Source organism: Bactrocera latifrons, unplaced genomic scaffold (assembly GCF_001853355.1).
Source record: "Bactrocera latifrons isolate USDA-ARS-PBARC rearing strain unplaced genomic scaffold, ASM185335v1 scaffold_300, whole genome shotgun sequence".
Lineage (NCBI taxonomy): Eukaryota > Metazoa > Arthropoda > Insecta > Diptera > Tephritidae > Bactrocera > Bactrocera latifrons.
Genome location: NW_017536631.1, coordinates 225,528 through 248,765, shown reverse-complemented (window position 1 = coordinate 248,765; position 23,238 = coordinate 225,528). Strand labels below are relative to the sequence as shown.

General features: G+C 31.9%; 5 protein-coding genes across 7 annotated transcripts in view; 4 read left to right on the top strand and 1 right to left on the bottom strand.

The window, feature by feature from the left end:
• LOC108970566 (solute carrier family 12 member 6) overlaps positions 1-4,687 on the top strand; it is a gene marked incomplete at its 5' end in the record, with an annotated part of 10,202 nt that extends 5,515 nt beyond the window's left edge. The window contains 7 exon segments of the mRNA XM_018936025.1: positions 122-337; positions 421-528; positions 629-682; positions 2,053-2,151; positions 3,094-3,260; positions 4,264-4,403; positions 4,516-4,687. Coding sequence (XP_018791570.1) covers positions 122-337; positions 421-528; positions 629-682; positions 2,053-2,151; positions 3,094-3,260; positions 4,264-4,403; positions 4,516-4,607 — 876 coding nt within the window.
• A 1,086-nt stretch (positions 4,688-5,773) lies between these two features.
• Positions 5,774-14,298, bottom strand: LOC108970596 (E3 ubiquitin-protein ligase RBBP6). The gene is made up of 13 exons (XM_018936073.1): positions 13,983-14,298; positions 13,340-13,571; positions 12,713-12,880; positions 12,024-12,169; positions 11,811-11,969; positions 11,405-11,739; positions 9,491-9,867; positions 9,079-9,219; positions 8,738-9,013; positions 8,587-8,679; positions 8,447-8,512; positions 8,265-8,387; positions 5,774-8,209 (listed from the first exon to the last, which is right to left on the bottom strand). Exons 1-13 carry the CDS (start codon positions 14,146-14,148, stop codon positions 5,920-5,922), a joined length of 4,572 nt encoding a protein of 1,523 aa, XP_018791618.1. The 5' UTR covers positions 14,149-14,298; the 3' UTR covers positions 5,774-5,919.
• A 322-nt stretch (positions 14,299-14,620) lies between these two features.
• Positions 14,621-15,879, top strand: LOC108970598 (cleavage and polyadenylation specificity factor subunit 4). Its single transcript, XM_018936077.1, has 2 exons — positions 14,621-14,776; positions 14,831-15,879. The coding sequence occupies exons 1-2, from the start codon at positions 14,674-14,676 to the stop codon at positions 15,604-15,606; spliced, it is 879 nt and encodes a 292-aa protein (XP_018791622.1). The 5' UTR covers positions 14,621-14,673; the 3' UTR covers positions 15,607-15,879.
• Positions 15,880-15,973: 94 nt separating this feature from the next.
• On the top strand, positions 15,974-18,687 carry LOC108970597 (acyl-CoA synthetase family member 3, mitochondrial). Of its 3 annotated transcripts, XM_018936076.1 has the most exons (4): positions 15,974-16,078; positions 16,783-16,975; positions 17,086-18,017; positions 18,079-18,257. In XM_018936076.1, the coding sequence occupies exons 1-4, from the start codon at positions 15,995-15,997 to the stop codon at positions 18,160-18,162; spliced, it is 1,293 nt and encodes a 430-aa protein (XP_018791621.1). In that variant the 5' UTR covers positions 15,974-15,994; the 3' UTR covers positions 18,163-18,257. The 3 variants fall into 3 exon arrangements, with proteins under 3 accessions (XP_018791621.1, XP_018791619.1, XP_018791620.1); XM_018936074.1 differs by having other exon boundaries at positions 17,086-18,687; XM_018936075.1 differs by lacking the exon at positions 15,974-16,078 and having other exon boundaries at positions 16,885-16,975; positions 17,090-18,687.
• A 3,877-nt stretch (positions 18,688-22,564) lies between these two features.
• Positions 22,565-23,238, top strand: part of LOC108970595 (cofilin/actin-depolymerizing factor homolog) — a 2,010-nt gene continuing 1,336 nt past the window's right edge. Inside the window, exon 1 of the mRNA XM_018936072.1 lies at positions 22,565-22,695. Coding sequence (XP_018791617.1) covers positions 22,693-22,695 — 3 coding nt within the window. The 5' untranslated portion in view covers positions 22,565-22,692. The remainder of the gene's footprint in view (positions 22,696-23,238) is intronic.

Genomic DNA, 23,238 nt, shown 5'->3' with positions numbered 1-23,238 from the left:
TAAATAGTTAATTAACATAAATATCTTTAGTTTAAACGGTCCATTCCGATATACATACATATTTGTAACAATTCAGAATTATAATTCCATATTGTAAGAACTAAAATTTTATATTTGTTAGATTGGAGGCAATATCGACATTTGGTGGATTGTACATGATGGAGGTCTCCTTATGTTATTACCTTTTCTGTTGAAACAGCATCGTACTTGGAGAAACTGCAAATTGAGAATTTTTACAGTCGCACAAATGGAGGATAATTCAATTCAGATGAAAAAAGACTTAAAAACATTTCTATATCACTTACGAATTGAGGCCGACGTGGAGGTTGTGGAAATGGTAAGCCCATCCAAGTGAATTTTTTATTGCTGTTAATTATCCGTGTATTTTTTTTTGTTTTTGTTAATCCAATTTTTGATTAGATGAACAGTGATATATCTGCCTATACATATGAGAGAACATTGATGATGGAACAGAGAAACCAAATGTTGAGGGAACTGCGTTTGAATAAAAAAGAAAACTCTAAAATAGTAAGTACAACATTTAAAAAAAGGAACGTGGACATTTGTTTAATCCAAAAACTTTCTAAATTCTTGAATACGTTTCACATATTGTCTGTTTAAAAAAAAGGTACAGACTCTAGTGGATTTTAAGGAAGCCACCGGGGATGATAAGTTACCTTTGGTAAAGGCCGAAAATAACCTAAAGTATTTGAAAATGTCATTATATTTTCCTTCATCATTCATTTCACATTATTACTAAAATACACACATAAGTACATTAATGATTATAGGGAATACTTTCGAAATATTCCAACAATATCAATTAAATGAACTGTCCGCATCCAAAAAAACACAACCAATACATATGTATGTATATATGTATACCTAAGAAATTTCAAAAACTACAATTTTTTAATTGTATTCATTATGCTTCTCTGTTTTTGATTATCGTGAAAATATCTTCACTGTGTATGGCCTCATGATATGAATATATATAGTATATGAAACACACATGTGTTTCACGCATTGTATATATGTACTTCCTCTTCAAATTACGAAAAATGTCCGCTACATACCTATTTTCCTGCTTGTTCACTTAGAGGATTATCAGAACATAATACTAACTCACAAAAATTATATAATATGAACCAAATCAATGCTTCTACAGCCTACCACTTGAAAATTATAAAATTATTATGTGTTGAATTGGGCGTAAAGTTAATTTGTACAAAATCCGCATAGTTTTGTGAACTTTTTGTTAGAACACATTTAAAGTCTCTCCGTTGCTTCTCATAACTTGGTGCTGGTGCTTTCAATTTCATACTTTAATTTGTTATTTTAAAATAAAAAGTGTCAATAAATTTAGAAATAACTTTCCGGCGTTACGTTCCACATGACGTAAAATTGTGTTCAAAACGTCTATGGGGTCGGTGGATTTGTTTTGAAGTTATGAAATCGTAACTTGTTGGGAAAACGTCTTAAAGTTTTGTACAATAAAGAATCTGCTATAAAAGTGCATAAGACAAGTATAAAAATTATCGTAACTTCTTCGATTCTTCTTCCCTTGACTTGGTGAAAATACTTAAGATATTATAAATTCAAATAAAAAAACAAAAACTCAAAAAAATAAGAAAAAATGTTTAAATCCTTACACAAACCCCCTCTTAAGCCAAAAAACACATAATATTCATCTTAGTTTTAGCTCATACCACATTTATGTCGATGAATAACAAGAAAAACTCTCTAAAAGCCATAAGTGAAATACGTTGCATCTATGATACATATACGTATGTACATATATGGTACATTTAAGTTTATAGCAGTAATGTATATTTTATATAGTCTTTCTGTCCCTTCTTAGTATTGTTTCTTAATAAAGTTTTTCTTGTTAATTAACGATCTTTTTTATTTTTCGTACACCCATCACGCTAAAATGTACAATAATGAAATGCAAATGCGATAGCGTGAAGGGGGTAAATTGTTTGGCATAGCCAAATTAAAATTAAAATTTTCGAATAAATAACTCTGGTTTCAATTCATGATACATTGCAGGTTCAGACAATTGTTGATCATCATCATGATGCAACGAAGACCTCTTCAAAAGTTCGGTTTGCAGATCCAACCGTTAATGTAGAAGAAAAACATGAAAACGTAAGCGTAGAACACTTTACCATTTTCATCTATTTGGCATGTCCATTAACACATAATTATCCGTTACGTTTATTTATAATAGTAAAATCATATCATCACCTAAAATGCAAAATAAAGTAACAACATTTTCGAAAATTTGCAGTGCCGTGAATGAAACACGAAATAAAATGGAACAAGAGTGAAAAAAATGTTAATATTGGTTAAAACTGGGTAATATATGAGCGCAGAACCTGAAAATGTTGGACATACATGTAATATTATGTATGGAATTTGAAGTAGTGAATCGTAATCAATAGAATACTCAATTTCGAATTTTTTGATGATACGTTATTTTGCATTTTAGGTGACGATATGTAAAATTTTGACTTCTTTACAGAAAAAGTCAAGCGCAATAAAATCAATTTAGTCCCTGCGTTCAGCATGCCTTACCAAAATTTAATTATTAAATACATGTAGTGTACAATAGAAAACATATTTGCACGAATTTTACTATAATATAAGTCTAATAAGGTATCGCAAGTCCATTTCTATTATGATTTGCATTCGGTCTTAGCTGATGATTATTTATTCAGAGAGTATTAAAGAGAAAACTGTAAAAATTTCAAAATCATCAAAATTTTAACAAGACTTGAGAAAAACATAAATAAATTATTTTCACATTAACGATTACAAAACGTAAGAATATAAGAAGTAAGAATAAACAGGTTCTATAGTAATATAGCAGTATACAGTTAGAATTAGAATTATTAGAAAAAAATACTACATAAATTCAATTTCATTTTTCATATTAACACTTTCGTTCACTGTAGAAAATTCAAAGTTTCTTATACCGTAGAGTCATAGTAATGCATAATAATGTTGTATGTTTAAAATTCTTAGATTTAACCTATATCTTAGATAATATTTATTGTTGAGGTTTCTGAAATTCTGTTTATTTAACAGGAGGCCGATGGGGATGAAAAAGCTAAGTCAAAAGAGGCTGAAACCGACTCACTAGATGCAAAATTGGATAATGGATCCACACTACATACTGTAGAAAAAGGACAAAGTGAAGACGAAAAGCCTGAAAAAAATATTTTAGGCGGAAATTCGAACACAACCTTGAAACCGTACGTATAATGTCGCTCTTTTTATACTCTTGCAACTGAGTTTGTATTACCTAAACCTAATCAAGATAGATATATAAATGATTGGGTTGACGAGCAGAGTTGAAATCTTGGTTACTTCTTTCCGTCCGTCCATATAAATTTTAACTTGATTAAAATTAAAGATATCTTAATGAAGCTTGATAGGCAGGTTCATTAGCACCATAAGTAGTTTGATATTGCAGATGCACGTAATCGGGCCACTGCCACGATCATAAAACGCCATTAATTAAAGACTTATAAAGTGTCATAATTAAGTGGTAAATTGAAACAAATAACTCAATCACAATAAGGAGGAGCACATGCAGTTTAAAAATCTGTAAAAGTGTGCGGGGTCCCGACCCTTATTAGTTTAATATATATATCTTCCAAACAAATAAAGCTGTTTCACCCAAATTAACACAAATCTTCATAACTCTGCCAAACGATAGTGCGAAAATTAGCGAACTCAAATGATAACGCAGCCAACTTCTCATATAACGGGTTTCTTAAAACCCACTAAAAGTGGTATATCCAGTATACATATTATTAACTAATTTAAATAAAATTTTGACATCTTATGACCGAAAATTTTCCAAATCGAACAAAATCTGCTGAAGCCCCTTGATACCGAATATGTGGTTAAAATCGATTTTAGAACTTAGTAGAATTTTCGCTTTCATTGTATCCTTTCACGATTTCTTCGAACAATAAAGTAGAAGCCTTTCTCTACATTTTCTAATATTGCCAACATTTTGAGGTATTTAGCCGACTATGATCCATACAGTTGCAAGAGTATAAAATGTTCGGTTATACCCGAACTTAGCCCTTCCTTACTTACTATTTAATGTTTTGAAAAGTATTCAACAATTGTYTCTTCATTGATATGTTTTAAATATTGAAATACATTATTTTTTTACTAATATATGGTCACTAATTTATTCTCATGAATATTAGAATGCATATTAATTTCTTAATATTTTCTTAGTGATGAAATTAATGTTCGCCGAATGCACACGGCAGTTAAGCTAAACGAGGTTATTGTAAATAAATCACAAGATGCCCAACTTGTCATAATGAATTTACCTGGACCTCCGCGGGAATCTAAAATCGACCGTGAAAGCAATTGTATCCTTTTCAAATTATCAAAATTTTACACTACCGTAACACTGTGTACAAAGCTCAGCCCATACACGCTATATTTTATATACGGTTTTACTATGCTTTCTTGTATTTACAGATATGGAATTTTTAGAGGTACTTACCGAGGGTCTAGAAAAGGTATTAATGGTGCGGGGAGGAGGTCGCGAAGTAATAACAATATATTCTTAAGTCATATATATTTTAAATCTTGTAACATTTTGGTAAACCAGGCAACTACCAATATCAATCAATTCATAATTATTTTTAGCATGTAAATCAAAATTTATATTTTGTATTTAAATACAAAAATGAAATAAATTCTTTGTTACAACCAAATAATATTTTAATAAGTACTTTTTCTCTAATGTTGGATATCTCACTCTCGATAAAGATGATGCTGGATACACAATATGGCAAATCAATTTGTTAGAGATTAGTTTTGCAGTTCAATATTTTCAATAGCAGCGTTAACCTTTTTTCAAGAAGGTTTTGACTTAAATTATTACAAGTATGTTCGATAATTAAGATTTGAATATATCGTCACCTGAAATGCAAAATAACGTAACAATATTTTCGGAAATTTACCAGTGTCATGAATGAAACACGAAATAAAATAGAACATCAGTGAAACAAAATTTTATTATTGGTAAAACTGGTTTATATCTGACCGCAGAACCTGAAAATGTTGAACATATGTAATTTGAAGTAGTGAAGCTTAATCAATAAGACACTCAATTTCGAATTTTTTGATTGTACGTTATTTTGCATTTCAGACATATCGTCATGTAGTCTCAACAAAAATAGGTTTTCAAATACATACATATGTAGTATATAAATATATGTAATTTCTATGTACATATACACGATAAAGGAGTTTAGATATCCCTTTTTGTAATGTACATACATATGTATGTATGCTGTGGGGCAAATGGAGTATATTTTTTTGAACCGCCGTAGTCTTGCGAATATTTAATTGAAACCCATCTTTCATATCTAAATAAGTCCATTGTGCCTTGTTTCAAAGCTCTAATACTATATATTAATAACATGACTCTATAACAGAAGAAATTCATGAGAAAAACATAAAAAAGATTGTGATAATGGATTAAAAAATATCTTCGTGAGAAGATGCACGTCTTCTACTTACACAAGCATATTTAGCTGAATCATTAATAAGGGTCGATGAAACAGAAATTAATCGATGCAACGGGAATGAACTTTTGGAGTACTTTGCTATTCAGCCATTTTGCATTAATACATATTTAATTTCTATAATTGCGGTTTTCTTATTTAAAACTCAAATTGAGTTGATAAAAAGCAAATGCTCGCCTTAAAGTTAATCGAAAGACCGATTATAATTTATTAGTTTATCCATTATTTATTGGGCCATACACTCATATGTATGTGTGATTACATTCTTATTCAATATTACACAAAATCTAATATAATAGCTATACATTAAATATTTCCAATTCTTATTTAAAATATAAAGTATGAAAAACTATTTTTTGTTTTTCTTCTTCTTTTTTGAAGATTTATTTCGTTTTTTGTTCTTCGCATGTTTTTCTTTTGAACTCATAATTGATTCCATTGATTCTGAACGTTTTTGATGTTTTTTGTCTTTTTTATATTTAGGTTTTTTTTTGCGTTTATCCTCGTCAGATTCGGAATCAGAGCTCGTATCAGCAGACCGTGAAGAACTGCATGGGCTTAAGTTATGCGATTTTAATCTATTTTCTGTTTCAGTGAAATACTTTTTAATGTTGCGGGTTTCACTTTTATTCCTTTCTTTTGAAAGGCTTCTCTTTTTATATATTACATCTACGTTTGAAGAACAAGCCGCTGTATCCCGATCTTCCAAACTTAATTTTTTTGACTTGATTTTATCTTTCGAATTGCTATTTGTATTTTCATTACCCCTAGGTCCTGCAGTGGTATGTGATCCTTCATCATCACCCTTATCTCTAATACGTGGTCTACTTCTTGATGTCACTTCGGTTTCACGAGTCGATTGCTTTGGAGATTTGTGTCGACTATCTAAAGTAGTACCTCTTTCACGCTCCCGAATTCTCTCACGTTCTTTGATTCGATATTTGTTGTTTTCATGAAATCTATCACGATCACGGTTTCTTTCTCGATCTCTATCTCTACTTGATAAAGTTGCAAACTTATTCCCTCCTCTGTCACGATTTTCACGGCTCTTCCTATTATCACGATTATCGCGGCCTCTATCTTTAAATTTATTTCTGTTTCGTTCTTCCGACCTTTCATAAACGCTTTGGCCGATTGTATTGCTTTTAATATGCTGCTTGTTGCGGTTTTCCCGAACCGGAGAGTAGTCGTATTTCGTAGTAACTTTGCTTCCTAATCTTTCTTTTACAGACTTAATCACTTTAGGTGAATGTGAAGAGTCATCTTTTATTTGTACAGAGCGTTCTTGACTATTACTAGTTGGTACAGTAATTTCAAAGTTTTTAATTTTATCTTTCGGAACAATTCTTGGTAGTGTTTCACCGTATACCCTTTGATTATCATTATTTCCTTCAGTTTTATCAAAAGGATATATAGCTTTAATAGCACGTGCAAATATAGCATTTTCAGCTTTACGCAATACTTCATTAGTAACTTTTTCATTCGATAACTTCTCACTCTGGTAATCAGTGCCATCTATGGGCCCTAAACTTATTATTTGACTAGCAACACATATATTGTTATCATCAATTTCCCATTTTGAAGGTTCAGGGACGGGTGCGGTATTTTTCAGCTTTTGCTGACCTTGAGGATTTAAGTCGTCAAATTCAGTCTCATAATCAAGAATATCTAAAACTGAATCAACGCGCCTAAATTCAGTATCGTTAGTATTAGAGCCTGTTTTAACCGTATCTTGAGGGTGTTCTTGTTCACTACTTTTTATTGTATCAACATTATCTCGAATAGATTGTGAACTATTTACATTCGCATTATTTTCCTCGATTGAAGCTATATCGCCAGCACTTGGAATGTTATGGCAACTATTTAACTCCGGCGTTCTTGAGATATATACATCTTTTGACCGTTCCTCAGATTCAGCTGAGGTCTTTTGCCTTTCTCGATCTCTTTTACTTTTTTTTTCTTTCTTAGTTTTCTTTCTTTCTTTATCTTTCCTTCTTTTTTTCCGATCTTTATCTTTGGGTTTCCTTAAGTTTTTCTCATCTTTGCTAGAATTCGAGCGTATTTCATCCTCTTTACTAATGGTACTGCCATGTTTAGTTTTCTGTTTTTCAGGGCTTTTATTGCAATCAAAAGTTTCTGGTTTTTCTTTCTTTACACAGTTAACTGCCATTTCTTTTACTATTGCTTCATCGGATGAATTCATACATTTCTCGTAATTTTTTTCATTATTGCGCTTTGCTGCTTCGTTAGAACTGCTTTCACGTTTATAATAATCATCGGGTTTGTTTCGTTCAACACTTTTTCGAGAAACAAGAATATTATTTCGAGAGCGTTTACTATTGTGTTTTTCTAATTTATCACAACTACCGGACCTTTTCTTAGATACTGGTGTAGGACTGCGAGTTCTTCTAACCTTTTTCTCAGTATTTCTCTTTAGAGGTTTCACATCATTTTTATCTGAGGCACCTCGAAAGTCTAATTGTTTCTTTTCTTTTGTGTCACTTGAAGGGCGATCTTTTCGCTTTCTTGAGTTCATATAATCTTGCTGATTAAATTGGTAAGAGCAATTATTGGATGATGGATTTAGTTCATAACCAGGAGGTGGAGGTTCTAGGGTTTCAACCGGAATCTCGTTAAATCTGTAATAAAAATTGTTCTATTTACATTTGCAATTTTCGAGTACAAATACTTTACCTCTCCTTTCTTGAAACTGCATATCTATCAGATTCAAACGAGCCAATGGTACTGCCTTGATGAGAATACCAATCCAAGTTGTTTTGCCGTAATGAACGTATTCTTTCTTCACTTGTGCTGCGCCTGTCAATTTAAATAAAACTTTAGTATTATTTAATTTAAGCGCACTAAGAAATTTGGACCTTTGCATTGCTGATTCCAAACGCAATCCCTCTCCCCTTATATTATGACTCTTTCCGGTATCACGCCTGCAAATTGAAAGCAAAATTTCATGAATTGTTTGAAAAATTAACACAGTAAATCTCATATAAGCTGAACGTACTTTTCTTGAAAGGCATGAGTCCGGCTACGAGATCGTTTATTATAAGGCGACCTGGAACGTTTTTTTATTGGCGATTTAGACCAAGATCTTGACCTATTATAAAAAAAAAAATTTTTATTTATTTAAATTGTTTACATAAATATAAATATACCTTGAACTTTTATCACTAAACGAGTTAGATCTTCTCCTTCTATTTGACTTATTACGATCAAATCCGTTATCGCGTTTTCTCTCTGTATCATGTGGTCTAAGTTTCTCATTGACTTCGCGAGAAACTCTGCGATATGGTGACGCATGAACTCGCCCACGATTGTGTCTTTCATTAGACCAAGACCGGCGACGTTCCATTGAACGACGGCGGTCTTCTCTTCTGCGTTCTTTTTCTTTCATGAGTCGGTTAAAAGTTTCAAGTGGATCTTCAATTATACTAAAAATTCATTCAAACAATTAATATATGTGGTTCTTCCGGACGTTTCTTTCAATAATATTTACCCAGTGCCAACTTTAGCTGCTACTCCCTGATAAACTGAAGCAAGATTACTGTTGCCATGATGAATCTCAGCTGGTGGACATCTGATAGGTGGGAAACCAGGTGGAGCATTATGAAACATCGGTCGAACAGGATGTTGATAACTAAGATATAAATTGTAAGTTGTAGACTTCAAGATGTTTTCGGTAAAATATTTACAAATAAATACATATGTATATTCCGCATGCGCATAATTTCATTGGAATGAAAAAATTCTAAATGCATTGTGATACATATTTATAGAAATATATTTTCAAACAATTTCTGAATTTGGAATCAAATTGTTTTTAATTGTCAATGATAATCGAAAAAATCACTTTGGAATTTCGCACTCTAAATCGAAAATACGATATACATTGAAATTGTAATACATACGCAACATTAGGCCTAGGCCCCATTGGATTGTATAGTCCGAATGGCAACATAGGTTGCCCTTGAACTATTGTATCTTGAGCTATTACATGTGGAAGTGGTATCTGCTGATAAGTATTAGCTCTATTTGACGGAGCTGAATAAACGTCCATTAAATGATTCGGTCTGGGTGGCCGTAATTGAATCTTATTTGGTGCGTAATGCAGTGGTGCATTTATAGGTTGCGTAATCTGCTTCGTTGTAGAATTCTTATAAAAGACGTTACCATTCGCATCTTCTTCTGCATAATCCCTTTCTAATTTGTAATCTTGATCCCATTCTTTACTTTCAGTATCTAAGCCAAGGTGATTATCTCTCTTATGGCTATCTGAAGGGGATACCTAGAAATAAAAGCGATGTTATAATTATTTCTATTAATAAATGAGTATATATGGACATATTTTTGGTTTATTTTTTTTTTTTTAATAAATTTTTAACTTATTAGAAAAACCAAGAAATTAATTTATACCACTATGGGTGTGTCCCGCAGCTGTACCACATCTCGTTCATTTTTTTAACGGTTATGTCAGTCTTGCTGGATGATGTATTTTTATCTATTTTTAGCATATGGAGTGAATTTTCACCGATTATATTATGACAAATAACCAATACAATAAAACAATGTCTCCGATGGTTTTTTGGCAGAATTTACATTTTAATATATAATTTCAATATACTCCGCAGTGCTGAACATGAGCAACTTCTAGTTATAGTGGAATCGTTCTATATCATTGAAATTTTTGGATTGTGTTCTTTCTTTAATAGAAATGTATTGACAAAATTACAARAAATATTTTTGTTCTGTTCATGTACCTGTCGATCTGCTTAGAAAAGTGCTTTAATCAATAACACATTTCATCTATCATAAGCCTCAATTTAACAAAGAATGTGGGCGTGCAATTAATCGAATCAAATTATAAGAGTCTTATATTTCATAAACTGTTTTTTGTACTCATCAAGATTTTCAATAAATAAAATAAACGTTCTGATTTGCTGATAAACATTAATAAATACACTATTCACTAGTTGTTATTAATTTATTATAATAAGCCAAAGAATTGATAATTCATATTTACAGTATAGCGGATGGTCATCTTCTGTCAATTGAAAACATTAATATTTTATTTAATTAAAATTAGATTAAACATAAAGGCTTAGGTATGATACTAATAGCTTCACATCTAGTAACTTTATTATTGTACACATACTGATTGTGTTTGATTTTATTTACATTAAAAAMATAAACCCTTAAATCAAAAATAATTTGTTATACATATTTGTAATCAAGGACTCGAAAGTAAATATTTATGTGCATGCAAATCCGGAAATTCTATGGGTGTTACATACAAACTATACCAATACAGATTTTTTTAATAATAAATTTGTGTATTATTTATGAAATATTCTATTTTATTGTTGAGGAATATTACTATAAGAATATGTATTACTTTTAGTGTGTTTTGCTATATATAGAAATTAATTAGAAGTAATTTATTAAAATATGTGTAACTAATTCGTGCAACAAATCCAGTTCAAGCATTATATAAGAAAGCTTTGTGAAATTGTTACTCCTTTTTGTTGCAACTATTGCACTAAAACTTAAGAACCTAAATATATTATTTAAATATTAAATAAATATTATGTATGGTGTATGTTTTTTATATTACAATTTAATTGCAATATATGTACATACATACTTTACTATTCATTAAATATGTTTTATATGTACTATATATGTTTCAAATCGATTATCTTGAATCGCATCCTGGCGTTCACCTCCTTTGAAATTAGTGTTATAGGGTAACCCAGAAAATTTGTTTTGCAACTTCAAAATACGTTTGTACATAAGGTATGTATCGAAATTAGATAAAGAGTTACCTGCAGCTTTTGATGTGGTGAGTTTTCTATACCCGGGGGTTTTGGATGACTAACACTACGCCCACTAAGTTCAATTGCTCCCGAATTTAAGTTCTTAACCTGCACTGGAGGCATCATTATAGTGATGTTATCCTCATAATCTGACTCCACCTCTTCAGCTTTGGTTGTCTCAGTCTTTGAACTGTTTTCAACAACTTTAGCTTGCGACCCATCGTCAGTTTTGAGGGTTTCCTTTGGAGTGGCCACTTCGGTTTGCTCTTCGTCCAACTTGTTAATATCAGCAGCAATAACTTTTACCTTCGTTGATGTAATCTCTTCAGGATTAATAGATTTTTCTACAAGAAAAAAAAAAAAACGAATCGATAATTGTTTTTTACAATTGTTTTTATTTTGTAAAAAAAAATACCTTTCTTGGATTTCATATTGGTATAGCCATTTTCATTTTTAAACGCATTTACTGAATTTCGTAAAAAACGATTTGGAATCAATGAACCTGGTGAGCATCCTTTTTCCTTACAATCGGGGCACTCATTGTCTTCAGATTCGAGCAGTGCACTGCGTACACCTAAAAAAAATTAATATTTGTAGAATAAATTATACTATTTATTTATTATCTTACAGTCATCACAAAATGAACTCCCACAACAAGGAATCATAACAGCATCAACAAAGAGGTCTTTACAGATACTGCATATTAAGTCATCCGGTATTTCCTTTTTTTTCTCAATTGAGACTTTCGTCTCTGGGAAATCGGCAGATGTTTCTCTGAAATGATTTTAGAAACAAAGAAAACAACTTTTAGTATTTAGAAATAAATAATTAATATGAACAAGTAATAGGACATATGCATAAGATTATATAGATATTCAGATATACATATATACAATGAAGGTTGTTCTCGAACCAACTAACCAAATATGTAAGAAACGAGTTGTTATATTATGATGAGCTTAACTTAAAGACCGGTGGTTCAGACAATATTTTTTATTTCAAAACTTTAACCGATTTTTCACAAAAATATTGTTCAAAGCGTTAGCAAAAAAGTGAAATATTGAAATATTGAATACCAGTGTTACCGGGGCAGATCTACCGTTTTAAACTGTGATGGCCACCGCAATTATACTTTTTCCGAGACAAGTCCAAATAATTGCTGTCCATTAATTTTCTTCAAAAAAATAGTATATTCGATGATACATGTTATGGCATTAAAACTGATTATACACTCTTTGTTCCAAAAGATGAACCATAAAACAGTTGTTGAATATAAACTATAACTATAATTCCATAGTGAGATATCTTATTGCTTACTTATCAAGAAACGATCTTGGTATGCCCGTATTTCTTTTGATGTCACTATGTTCCTTGCCTAAAGTGTAAGGGCAATTTTTTATCCAGTGCCCCGTTTTTTTGCATCTGTTACATCGGTATGTAGGCGGAACATCACCAATTTGAGAGTGTCCTCTTATTCTATGATAACTGCAAAATAATTTAATTTAAGTATAAATAGTAAATATATCAATGTGAAAAAAAGAAAGTTTGTTAACTTCGATAGCAAAAAGTTTTCATAAAAAAACTTCATTTTGATCGTTGTTTGTATGGATTATAGCACTAATATATAATAAACCATTCGAAATTTGGCGAAGTTGATTTCTGACCAAGAACTTGATTTTTACCGTTCAATGTCACGTCAGCTAAAAGCTATAGTGGTTTGATATGAACGGTCCCGACAAATTAGTTATTTCTTGAGGAGAAAAAGACGTGTGCAAAATTTCAGGTCGATATCTCAAAAATTTATAGAAATAATATGCGAATATGTTATAACGACAGATGGACAGACCCTAAAAAATTAGGGTATAATAAACGAGTTTATACTATGTAGTATTTAATTTAAAGAAACAACATAACGAAAGAATGTAAAGAATATCATAATCTTACCTTTTTGGGTCGTAATCTGCGGTACTTTGAAGCATCATTTCAAAAATTTTTTCTTCTTCACTGCCTTTCATTTTTGACAAGTCTAAAGAATTTGCATCTCGAGAAATTGCTCGAGATTGCGGTGTTTTTTCTATACTTTGGGTATTCCACGCTTTTTTTGGTTGAGATATTGGAATTCTCGCGATAATAAGTGATGTGTTCTTAGGGATTAAAGCAGAATCATCTTGGTATTCTAAAAGAAATTGAAATTAATTATTTAGGTATAAAGTCTATAAACAGTAAATCAAATTTTTTTCCTACATAAAATTTATATGGCAGTGAAAAGGCTAATACGACCTACTAATGCGGAAGATTTTTCAGTGAACATAATAATTTTAGCTGGTTCAAACTCTCGCGTACTTTTTTTACAGGCCATTCATAATTTAAAGTATATACGACCGATTATTTATTGAGTTAATTTTTATGGTTAATAAGTAGTTTTTCAGTGAATGTTGATATATCGTTATCTGATGTAACCAGTATACAACGCCAACTATTAGGAACAAGCAATTCCATAAATATATAAATCTACTTTATGAATTTTTCAAAATATTTTATTGTGTAGCAATACTTGATTAACACATCCAGATATTAGAATACAAACCTTCTTTAGTTTGAGCATTTGTTATTTGTAGATCAAAATCTGTCACTTTTCCCAAACGCTTTTGATGTATTATAGCCTTTTTTAGATCTCCAACTGAAATATTAAGACCGTCAAATGTGACGGTGTCAAAGTCTAGCGCACTTTTGAATTTATAATGTACAGACATTTTTGCACAAATTGTTTTCCAAATCTACTGACATTAAGAAGAAATCACAATTTGTAAAAATAAAATAAATAAAATATTGAAATGTAGCAAAAAAAAAGCACTTTCTTCGAGTAAACTCGCTTTCAACTTTTGCAAAGTGCATGAACTATACTCAAGGAAATGTTTGGAAGGAGCTTTTGTGATTTGCACGGTAACAAATAGAGAGCATAACCACTTTTAGGAACATTTCACAGGGTGACTTGAGGTAACGTTTTCTCCTTAAATAAAAATAAGCTTGACTAAAGTAATTACAAGATTGTTTATCAGCGAAATATAAATAAGCAGGTTTTAGCCTTCTTCCCGTAAATCTATAAAATTTTATTGAAATAACGTAGTTTTAAATTCATATACGTATTATTTGTCGTAATAGTTATAGTCATATGGTAGCATTATTTCGAGAAAAAATTCTATTACTACTTAGTGGCATCTTATTCAGTGAAAGATGTTTATTTCATTGTAGGTCTACCTAAATATTCAATTGCGAAAATGGAAATTTTACTCGCAAATGTTAATAACATAGATTTTAAAATTGAACGAGATTTGATTGAACAAATTGGTGCCGTCGCTTTACCATTCTTCGGAATGGACAGTAAGTAAAGAATTAAATCATAAGTGTCAACTAAATAAATCTTTATTTTTTTAGAATCGATGGCTGCCGTTTGTCAATTTGTGAGTACCCAAAATGGTTTGGAGTGTGAGAAAGGCTCATCCTGCCCCTTCCGTCATATTAGAGGAGATAGAACTATAGTGTGCAAGCACTGGCTAAGAGGATTATGTAAAAAAGGAGATCAATGCGAATTTTTACATGAATATGATATGAAAAAAATGCCAGAATGTTACTTTTACTCTCGATTTAATGCGTGTCATAATAAGGAATGCCCCTTCCTTCATATCGATCCGGAAAGCAAAGTAAAAGATTGTCCATGGTATGATCGGGGGTTTTGTAGACACGGTCCGCATTGCAGACATCGTCATGTACGTCGTGTGCTTTGTAGTAATTACTTGGCCGGCTTTTGTGAAAATGGTTGGAATTGTAAATTTATGCATCCCCGATTCGAGCTGCCACCAATTTCAGACACGACAAAAGAAATTTTGCTTAAAAAGGTGCCAACTTGCCACTTTTGTGGAGAGCTAGGACATAAAGCTTCGGCGTGTAAAAAAAATCCTGATGCTAACGAAAGTAGTGAGAACCGTTTCAAATTTAATGGCTTCCAAAAACAAAATCAAGCGTACAGTTTTAAAGAAAACACAGAAGGTAAAAACGGAACTGAGCAGGTGTCGTCGAGCAATAACTTTACAAAAGTGCCAAAGCCTTTAGATGAAATCACTTGCTACAAATGCGGAAATAAAGGGCACTACGCAAATAAGTGCCCTAAAGGTCACTTGGCGTTTTTATCAAATCAGAGAAGCCACAAATAAATAAATTAGGAATGAAATAACCAATTATTTCAATCATAGTTAGTATCCAATACTTCTTAATTTTTAAATATACACAGTTACAGAGTTATGACCTAGTAGAAATACTTACATGGATATTTTCGTACTATCTAAAATTTAATTTTTTCTACTGAAAATATAGTCTGTGCATTCTCAAAATTTTACAGGAAGTGGAATAAAAACTTAAAGAATCTAAGCATTTCTTTGGAAGTTATCTGGAAATATTATAATAAAAATATATTAGTATAAACTGTGTATACAATTGTTAAAATATTTACATTAGAATACTTTGTATTTTTATTTCACACTGTTCGATCCTATATAAACCAAAGAAGAAGGAACTTATGAATTTTACTTCAAATTTTTAATAATGCTTGCAAACAAAAGTTCGATTGCGTTCAAATATATATATTCTCGACTAACAGTGATAAAAAACATTTCAACAAATATAAAGGTAGGACTTTAATCGGTTTCTTGACTTTAAATTTGGCCGTCGTCATAGTTAGTTTTTAGAATTAATAAATGAAGTGCCTTAAAAATTAAATTATATTCGGTTCACAAGTCTTGATGCATTTCTAAAGCTTAAACCTATACATAATACAATTGTAAAATGAAGAGTTAAAACGCACATAGACGAAAAGGTTAAATAAACTGAGTGTAAAGGCGTTTTCCACAAATGTGTGCAAGGAAATTAAATACTTATTCAATTGGAAATAAGTTAAGAAAATTCATTTTAATTATCCCTAAACCTTTTTGTTAATTGATGTTTGGGAGTTCAAAGGTACAACTTCTTGGTTAAAAGATAGTTTGAAAAAGTGTACTAAAGACTAATAAAAGAAAATGTTGTTTTTGCTGTAGATACAGACAGAAATTTATTGAGTTGTGAGCCGTGATACGATCATTCGTTTTTCTAACTGTTATTATAATCCGCTTTATCATTTTGACAATTTTGCTTAGTAGTTGGTATATCTTTTAATGAACTTAAATTAGGCTTTATCGAACGTGTTTTAACCATCTTTCCAATTTTTGTTTCTTAAACAGACCGTTGATCTTCTGTCGACATTTTTAAACCTTTTACACACAACGTAATTAACAAAACTATGATACTGATCGCAATATGTTAAGAGCATTTTAAAATGAATTGTATTCTTTTCTCAGATTTTTGAACACCTTGCACATTTGAGAGAACATTTTAGAAAGGAAGAAGAAAATGGTGGGGCGGTACCTATTTTTAAAAAAGTGTTGTTACATGCAGATCATATTGCTATTAAAAGTAATACTACTGAATATTCTTACCAACAACTATATTTAGGCTCAAAAAAGTTATCCATTCAAATATCCAACATATGTGGTACGTTAATAACGGTAATATGTGATTATATAATTATATGTAATGTATAATCCAATTTATGGTACAATATGTTAGCAAAATATGTGTTAATCTATTGCTCTCATTCCAAGGTAGTGGTGCATCATGTAATGTTGCAGTTTTTTGTGAAAATAACGCTTTATTACCATTAACGCAATGGGGCTGTTGGATGTCTGGACAAGTTTTTATGCCACTTCTACATAAAATTCCATTTGAAACATTAAGTTTTATTATTGGTGATTCCAAATCAAAAATAATAATTTCTGGACAACTATATGAAAAAATAGCTAAGAAGCTTGCTACAATGTTTGATATACCACTAATTATTATTGATTACCATTTTGTACCAGAACATAGCATAAATCAGAATTTTTTGGAAAAGACTTTACTTACGGTCGGGAGTAATATTTTTATAGAAGGTACTTTAAATAACGACTTCTATTCTTGTTCTGTTGCAATGTTGGTTTATAATAACAGTGCAGCTAAAAAACCAAAAGGATGTCGAATAACACATAAAAACCTCCTCTTAAGAATAAAGGGAACATCAGAAGCATGGGATTATAAATCAAGTGATGTTTTGCTAAACTTGTTGCCGGTAGAATTCAATTATTATAGCGTACATTCTATGATGTGTTTGCTAAGTGTTGGTGGAAAAATTGATTTAGGCTATAATACCAATTACGACAAAATATGGAATAAAATACTGGGTATAAATATGCCAATAAAGGATAAGCCCAATATGCTGACGGCATTACCTTCAACATATACCAAAATCCTCAAAGTATATGCCAAAGCATTTTCTAATAATCCCAGCATGGTTGAATATATTAAAAACTATTGTCAGCTTAATATTCGACTAATGATATCTGGATCAACTCCCTTACCAATGAACATTTTCTATTATTGGTATAAATTAACAGGACACAAACTTCTCCGTTATTATGAAACACCGGAAACCGGTGCAATTTTAGGTAATCCATATACTGAAGATGAAAGGCGGAAGCGGAAGCAAAACTCTTTTAATGTACCGTTTCCTCAAACTATGATTCGTATTGTAAATTTTAAAGATAAAACAATACTTGCAGCTGCAATTGGAAATTCAGAAAATGGAGGGGTTGGTAATGTTGCACAAATTGTATCTTTCAACACCAGATATGACAATTTTTTAGGAGAACTTCATGTATCGGGGCAAACTATTTTCAAAGGATACCTGCATCAAGATGATACTACAATATGTTTTGAAAACAATTTTTATAAAACAGGTATTATTGTGGAATTTGAAAATAATACCCTTAGGTTGCTGGGGCGTGCTGATAGCATAGTTTTTAAAAGGGCTGGACGAAGTATTTCAAGTGATGAAATAGAAACATTATTAAAAACTCACTATAAAATAAAAGATGTTGCAGTTGTAGCTGTTCGTCACCCACTCTGGATTATGAATATTTGCGCTGTATGTGTTATTAAACAAGAATCAACTCAGGATCTTGCCAATATTAAGCTATTTTGTTCTCAATGGTTGCCTCCACATATGTGCCCTGATATTTTTAAAATTGTTCCATATATACATCGAAATTCGGAAGGAAGAATTGAGAAGAATCATTTAACAAAATTGTTTTCTTTTTAATATCTGCATTATGTATATGTCGCTGAGAAATTTACTTATAGTTATTATAAAATGTTTTTGATTATAATAACATAATGTTTAATAATCATTACTATAACGAGATTGGTTTAAAGTTAGTATGTCGGAGTCGACTCTGGGTAATTAGGAGTTCAGCTTGCAGTGATATCTAAAATGAAGTATCGCAAGGGTTACTCTAGATTCTCTTGGCAACTCGAGCTCTTTGTCTGCAATTGGTGGTGTTTCGACTCTCAAGTACTTCACTGAGAGCGAGTCTGTTAAGGTGTTAATGGCTCCACTGTGAATGGTACGTTATTTGCTACCAAATTTTGGTGGACATATTAATAAGAGCTCAATATGTGTCTTGACAAAAAACATGCGGTCACCCTATAATAACTCGGAGTGGAGTATGTATTTTGAAGCACGTGAAGATTCTTAGTCTGCGTTTTACTACATCCAAGCGACCATTAGTCAGTGCCCCGTATTTTAAAGCAGGACCACCGATTGTCTTGTTTGTTGTCCACAACGTTTCTTTCTCTTTTTCTTTTTTTTAATCTGCTAGCCAGCGGCTTGAATATTTGGTTACAGCTCTGAACTTCGGCAGTTATCATGGTCGTATGAGGAGTGAAGAAGCACAAGCTAACGAATGTAATACCCAAACTCATAGGGTTATTGAAAGTCAGATAATTAACATTTTAACACACATCGGTCATTCCTAAAGCGTTTAAAACTAAGATCACATATATTAACGATGAAAGGTGTTCTACCAATGCCGCCGGCACTACTCCTCATCGAATGCTAGTTAGGCGACAACTATTTGCAGAGGTAAATTTTTGGCACCAGAGTGAAGTGCTGAACACAGAGTGCGACACGACATGGCAGCACGACAGTGAACTCTAACGGCGCATCTCGACAGGATAAAATCTATGTCTTACTAACTGTCAAATCTATTGCTATTGCCATTGCCAAATCTGTATCTGGGCATTTGTTATCTTGACTTAACCATTTGCGCAAAGGCGCAGGGTAGGTAGGTTCGAGCTGATGTAGCACATGCTTTGAGCTCTTGAAATTGCGAAATTCCGTCGGGTAAGTAGCTGATGTAGCTTTTATAAGGAAAATAAAAAAAGGATTACGATTCTTTTTTTTTATCGCAAGGGTTACGATCCTTTTTTTTACAAATGTATTTCTGGGAAAAATAAGATAACATAGGAGAAAGATCCTTTTTTCCACAAACGTATTTCTGGAAAAAAGAGAATTCATATTTATGGACTACTATATAATGATTGTGACATAAATATACCAATTAAAATAATAAATTTAAAATGAGCAAAGATATTTTGATTTATGTTTGTATAAGTTTATTAAATTTAAGACTTCGGTCATTCCCAACCCAATTTGCATAATTTTTCTATAAATTAATTATTAAAATAAATATTAATTTTTTGGAATAATGTTATTTTGAAAATGTACTTTATTTTTATAACATAACACAACCATCTTAATAATCACTCTTCTAAATTTCATATTACCGAAATGAAAATGCCGTTGGCATATGTGCAAATGGGATATGTTGCCTCTTCGAAATTTTCATAGAAATTAAAACTGCGCCGTCAAACTGCTGAAGTGACAGCTTATTTCTTACAATATATAGCAAACTAATTAGTATTCCATATATTGTAAGCAATAAGCAATGTGGAGTCTCCACAGGTAATAGGCACGGCAATACGGTTAGTAAGACATAGATTTTATCCTGTCGAGATACCCCGTAAATGGCGTCCTGAATCCACATTTGTAAGAAGCCAGCGACATAACATTGGCCGGCATGTACACAACACAACACACCTGTCCATTTTGCATGTACACAATTTCGTGTGGCCTTCTAATACCTTTCACTTCAATGAAATTTTAATATTTTGTTCAAGTGAAATTTTGTATGCAAAAAATAAGTAAACAGGTAAATTTATTTGTTTTAAATTATAAATTGTTACTACAAATGATATAACAGAGCTATTTTAAGCTTTTATTTGTAACATAACGTCAGGTTTGTTAGAGCGTTGAATAATTATACATATTACATATTAGTGGCATCACTCCTCTCTACTCTCGTCGGCAAATTTACGTATATTTGGAAGTTAGTAAGAGCGAGAGCTGATGGCCTGCAGTCGAGTAGTCATGCAGCTGTCTAAATAACTATGATCTTAAGAACGTGTGTATTTTAATATTTGACAGATGTTGCTTGCAGTCTGACGCGCTCTATGTGTTCAGCACTTGAAGATTTGAAGCTAAAGGCCGGTTAACATAATAATTTTGCTTCGCTTTCGGTCACACATTTGTTTGTTCTCAAAACAGTCGCCATTTTTATTAAAGAGAATCACTGAAAGCAAAACATTTATTCAGGAAACAAGCAAAGCGAGAAAAGTTGTGCGTGAATGCACCATAGCAACTACGTAAAAATTACATTTTTTTTATAAAAAAAAAAATATATTTTGTCTGCTCAGAGAAATTACAGCACGTATGACCTAGAATCACATGGGATATACGAAGCCATAACAAATTTAAGACATCTTATGATCGATGCACATACAACTTTCACACATATATATCACATGGGGTATACGAAGCCATAACAAATTTATAACATCTTATGATCGATTCACATACAACTTTTGTTTCAAACAATTGCTTTGACAGATAAGTTCGATGCAATACAGCAAACAAAATTTTTACAGTTTCAGTTGGATTTGACAATTCTTTCTTTTTTATTGGCGTAGGCACTGCTTATGCGGTCATAACAGAGTTCACAACAGAGCGCCAGTTGTTCTTTCTTATCGATTTTTGGTGCCAATTGGAGATTCCAATAACTATAGCTCGTAGTCAATCGACTGCGGTATTCGCCGTTGTCAATGCGCAAAGGACCATAAATCTTCCACAGAATCTTTCTCTACAAAATTTGTAACGCCGACTCATCAGCTGTTGTCATCGTCCATGCCTCTGCACAACATAACATCATGGGAATGATGAGTGACTTTTAGAAATTTACTACTCAGTCCGAAGTAACACCTGGTTGCAAGAGTTATTTTGCGTTGGATTTTGTGACTGACGTTGCTGTAGGTATTTTTTCTGGTTCCAAGATAGACGAAATTATTTACAACCTCGAAGTTAGGACTCTCAACATTGATGTGGGAGCCAAGTCGCAATTGCAACGACTGTCTTGCAGTCGTTCACTTCTTTCTCCAACCTGGAGAAACAGAACTACACAGCTCTGTAGCTCGAATTATTTTCTCCAGCAGCAGATTGAAGAAGTCACACGATAGGGAGTCGCCTTGCCTGAAACCTCGTTTGGTATAGAACGACTCCGAGAGATCCTGACGGTTCTTTTGGATTGCTTCACGCCAGTTTACACAGTCCTCTTGGTTTTGCGGAGATACCAAGGTTAGACTCTTTTCTCGGGTCTTTTCCAAAATGTGGCGCATGGTGAATATCTTCATTTGTTGATTTTTCAAGTCCAATCAGTTTTTTGACGATCGGGTTACTCTTTTACACAGCACGCTCGTTGGAACCTTATATGCAATGTAGAGGAGGCTTATCCCATGATAGCGTAATAATTGCATATTAAAAAATCAAAATAGAATTGCGATTTATGTTTGGTCACTTGTAGTTACAACCATTAAATAATTAATTAAGATATTTAATGTGATTATATTTGTGTATTTTAAATATAAAAAAACGAGATGTTCTTATGTTTGACAGAATGCAGAAGCAACATCAGATAGTTCGATATTTTTAAAGTGTAGTATTATAACAATTTTTGACAACTATTTGCTTTTATTGTTAAATGTAGGCTCTGGGTAAGTAGCTTAAACTTATCGATTTTTAGTAATGGTTAGTGCCACGGTGAAACGGGAGAAATTGGAATGGAAACACCCTTTTCGCGAAGAACATGGTAATCATGAATTTTGGATAGCTCATGCACATATACCCATTTGGTATTCGTGTGTACATTTGTACGTTCTGAAAAAGCAGTTGGTGCAATTGGATCAAGCGTTTTTCAAAGCTTTTGTGCATATAATTCAAGAAAATGGTATGTTTGATTATATTATTTTTTAATTCAATATAAATATCAAGTATAATATTGTACTTTTATACATCTGCAAAGAAGTAATAAAGCAGCCTCGTTATGAAAATTGAAATTTAATATCTTGTGTGAAAATTTTGTCAGTATATGTGCCAAAGCTTGCCTCCTCCGGTAAGGCAAAAAGCCGGAACGAGTATAGCAACTAAAAGTATTTTTATCATATGTCTTTAAATGTATTATTTAATATACCATTTCATTGGAAAAATATGAATAATTTTTACTTACACTGATAAATTTATTTTCAAACAGATTTGTCAGAGAAAAGTTTTGGGGAATTAAATTTATTGTAAAACGAATGTATATGCGGTAGTGATTTTGCATTGGTATGAGTAAATGATTCATTCTGCTATACGTTGGCGATGAAAAAAAAATAATGAGTAATATACATATATAGATATATATATGCATATACCTGTTTCTTATACACATCTAGATGTGTATAAGAGACAGGTAACATAACATTGGCCGGCATGTACACAACACAACACA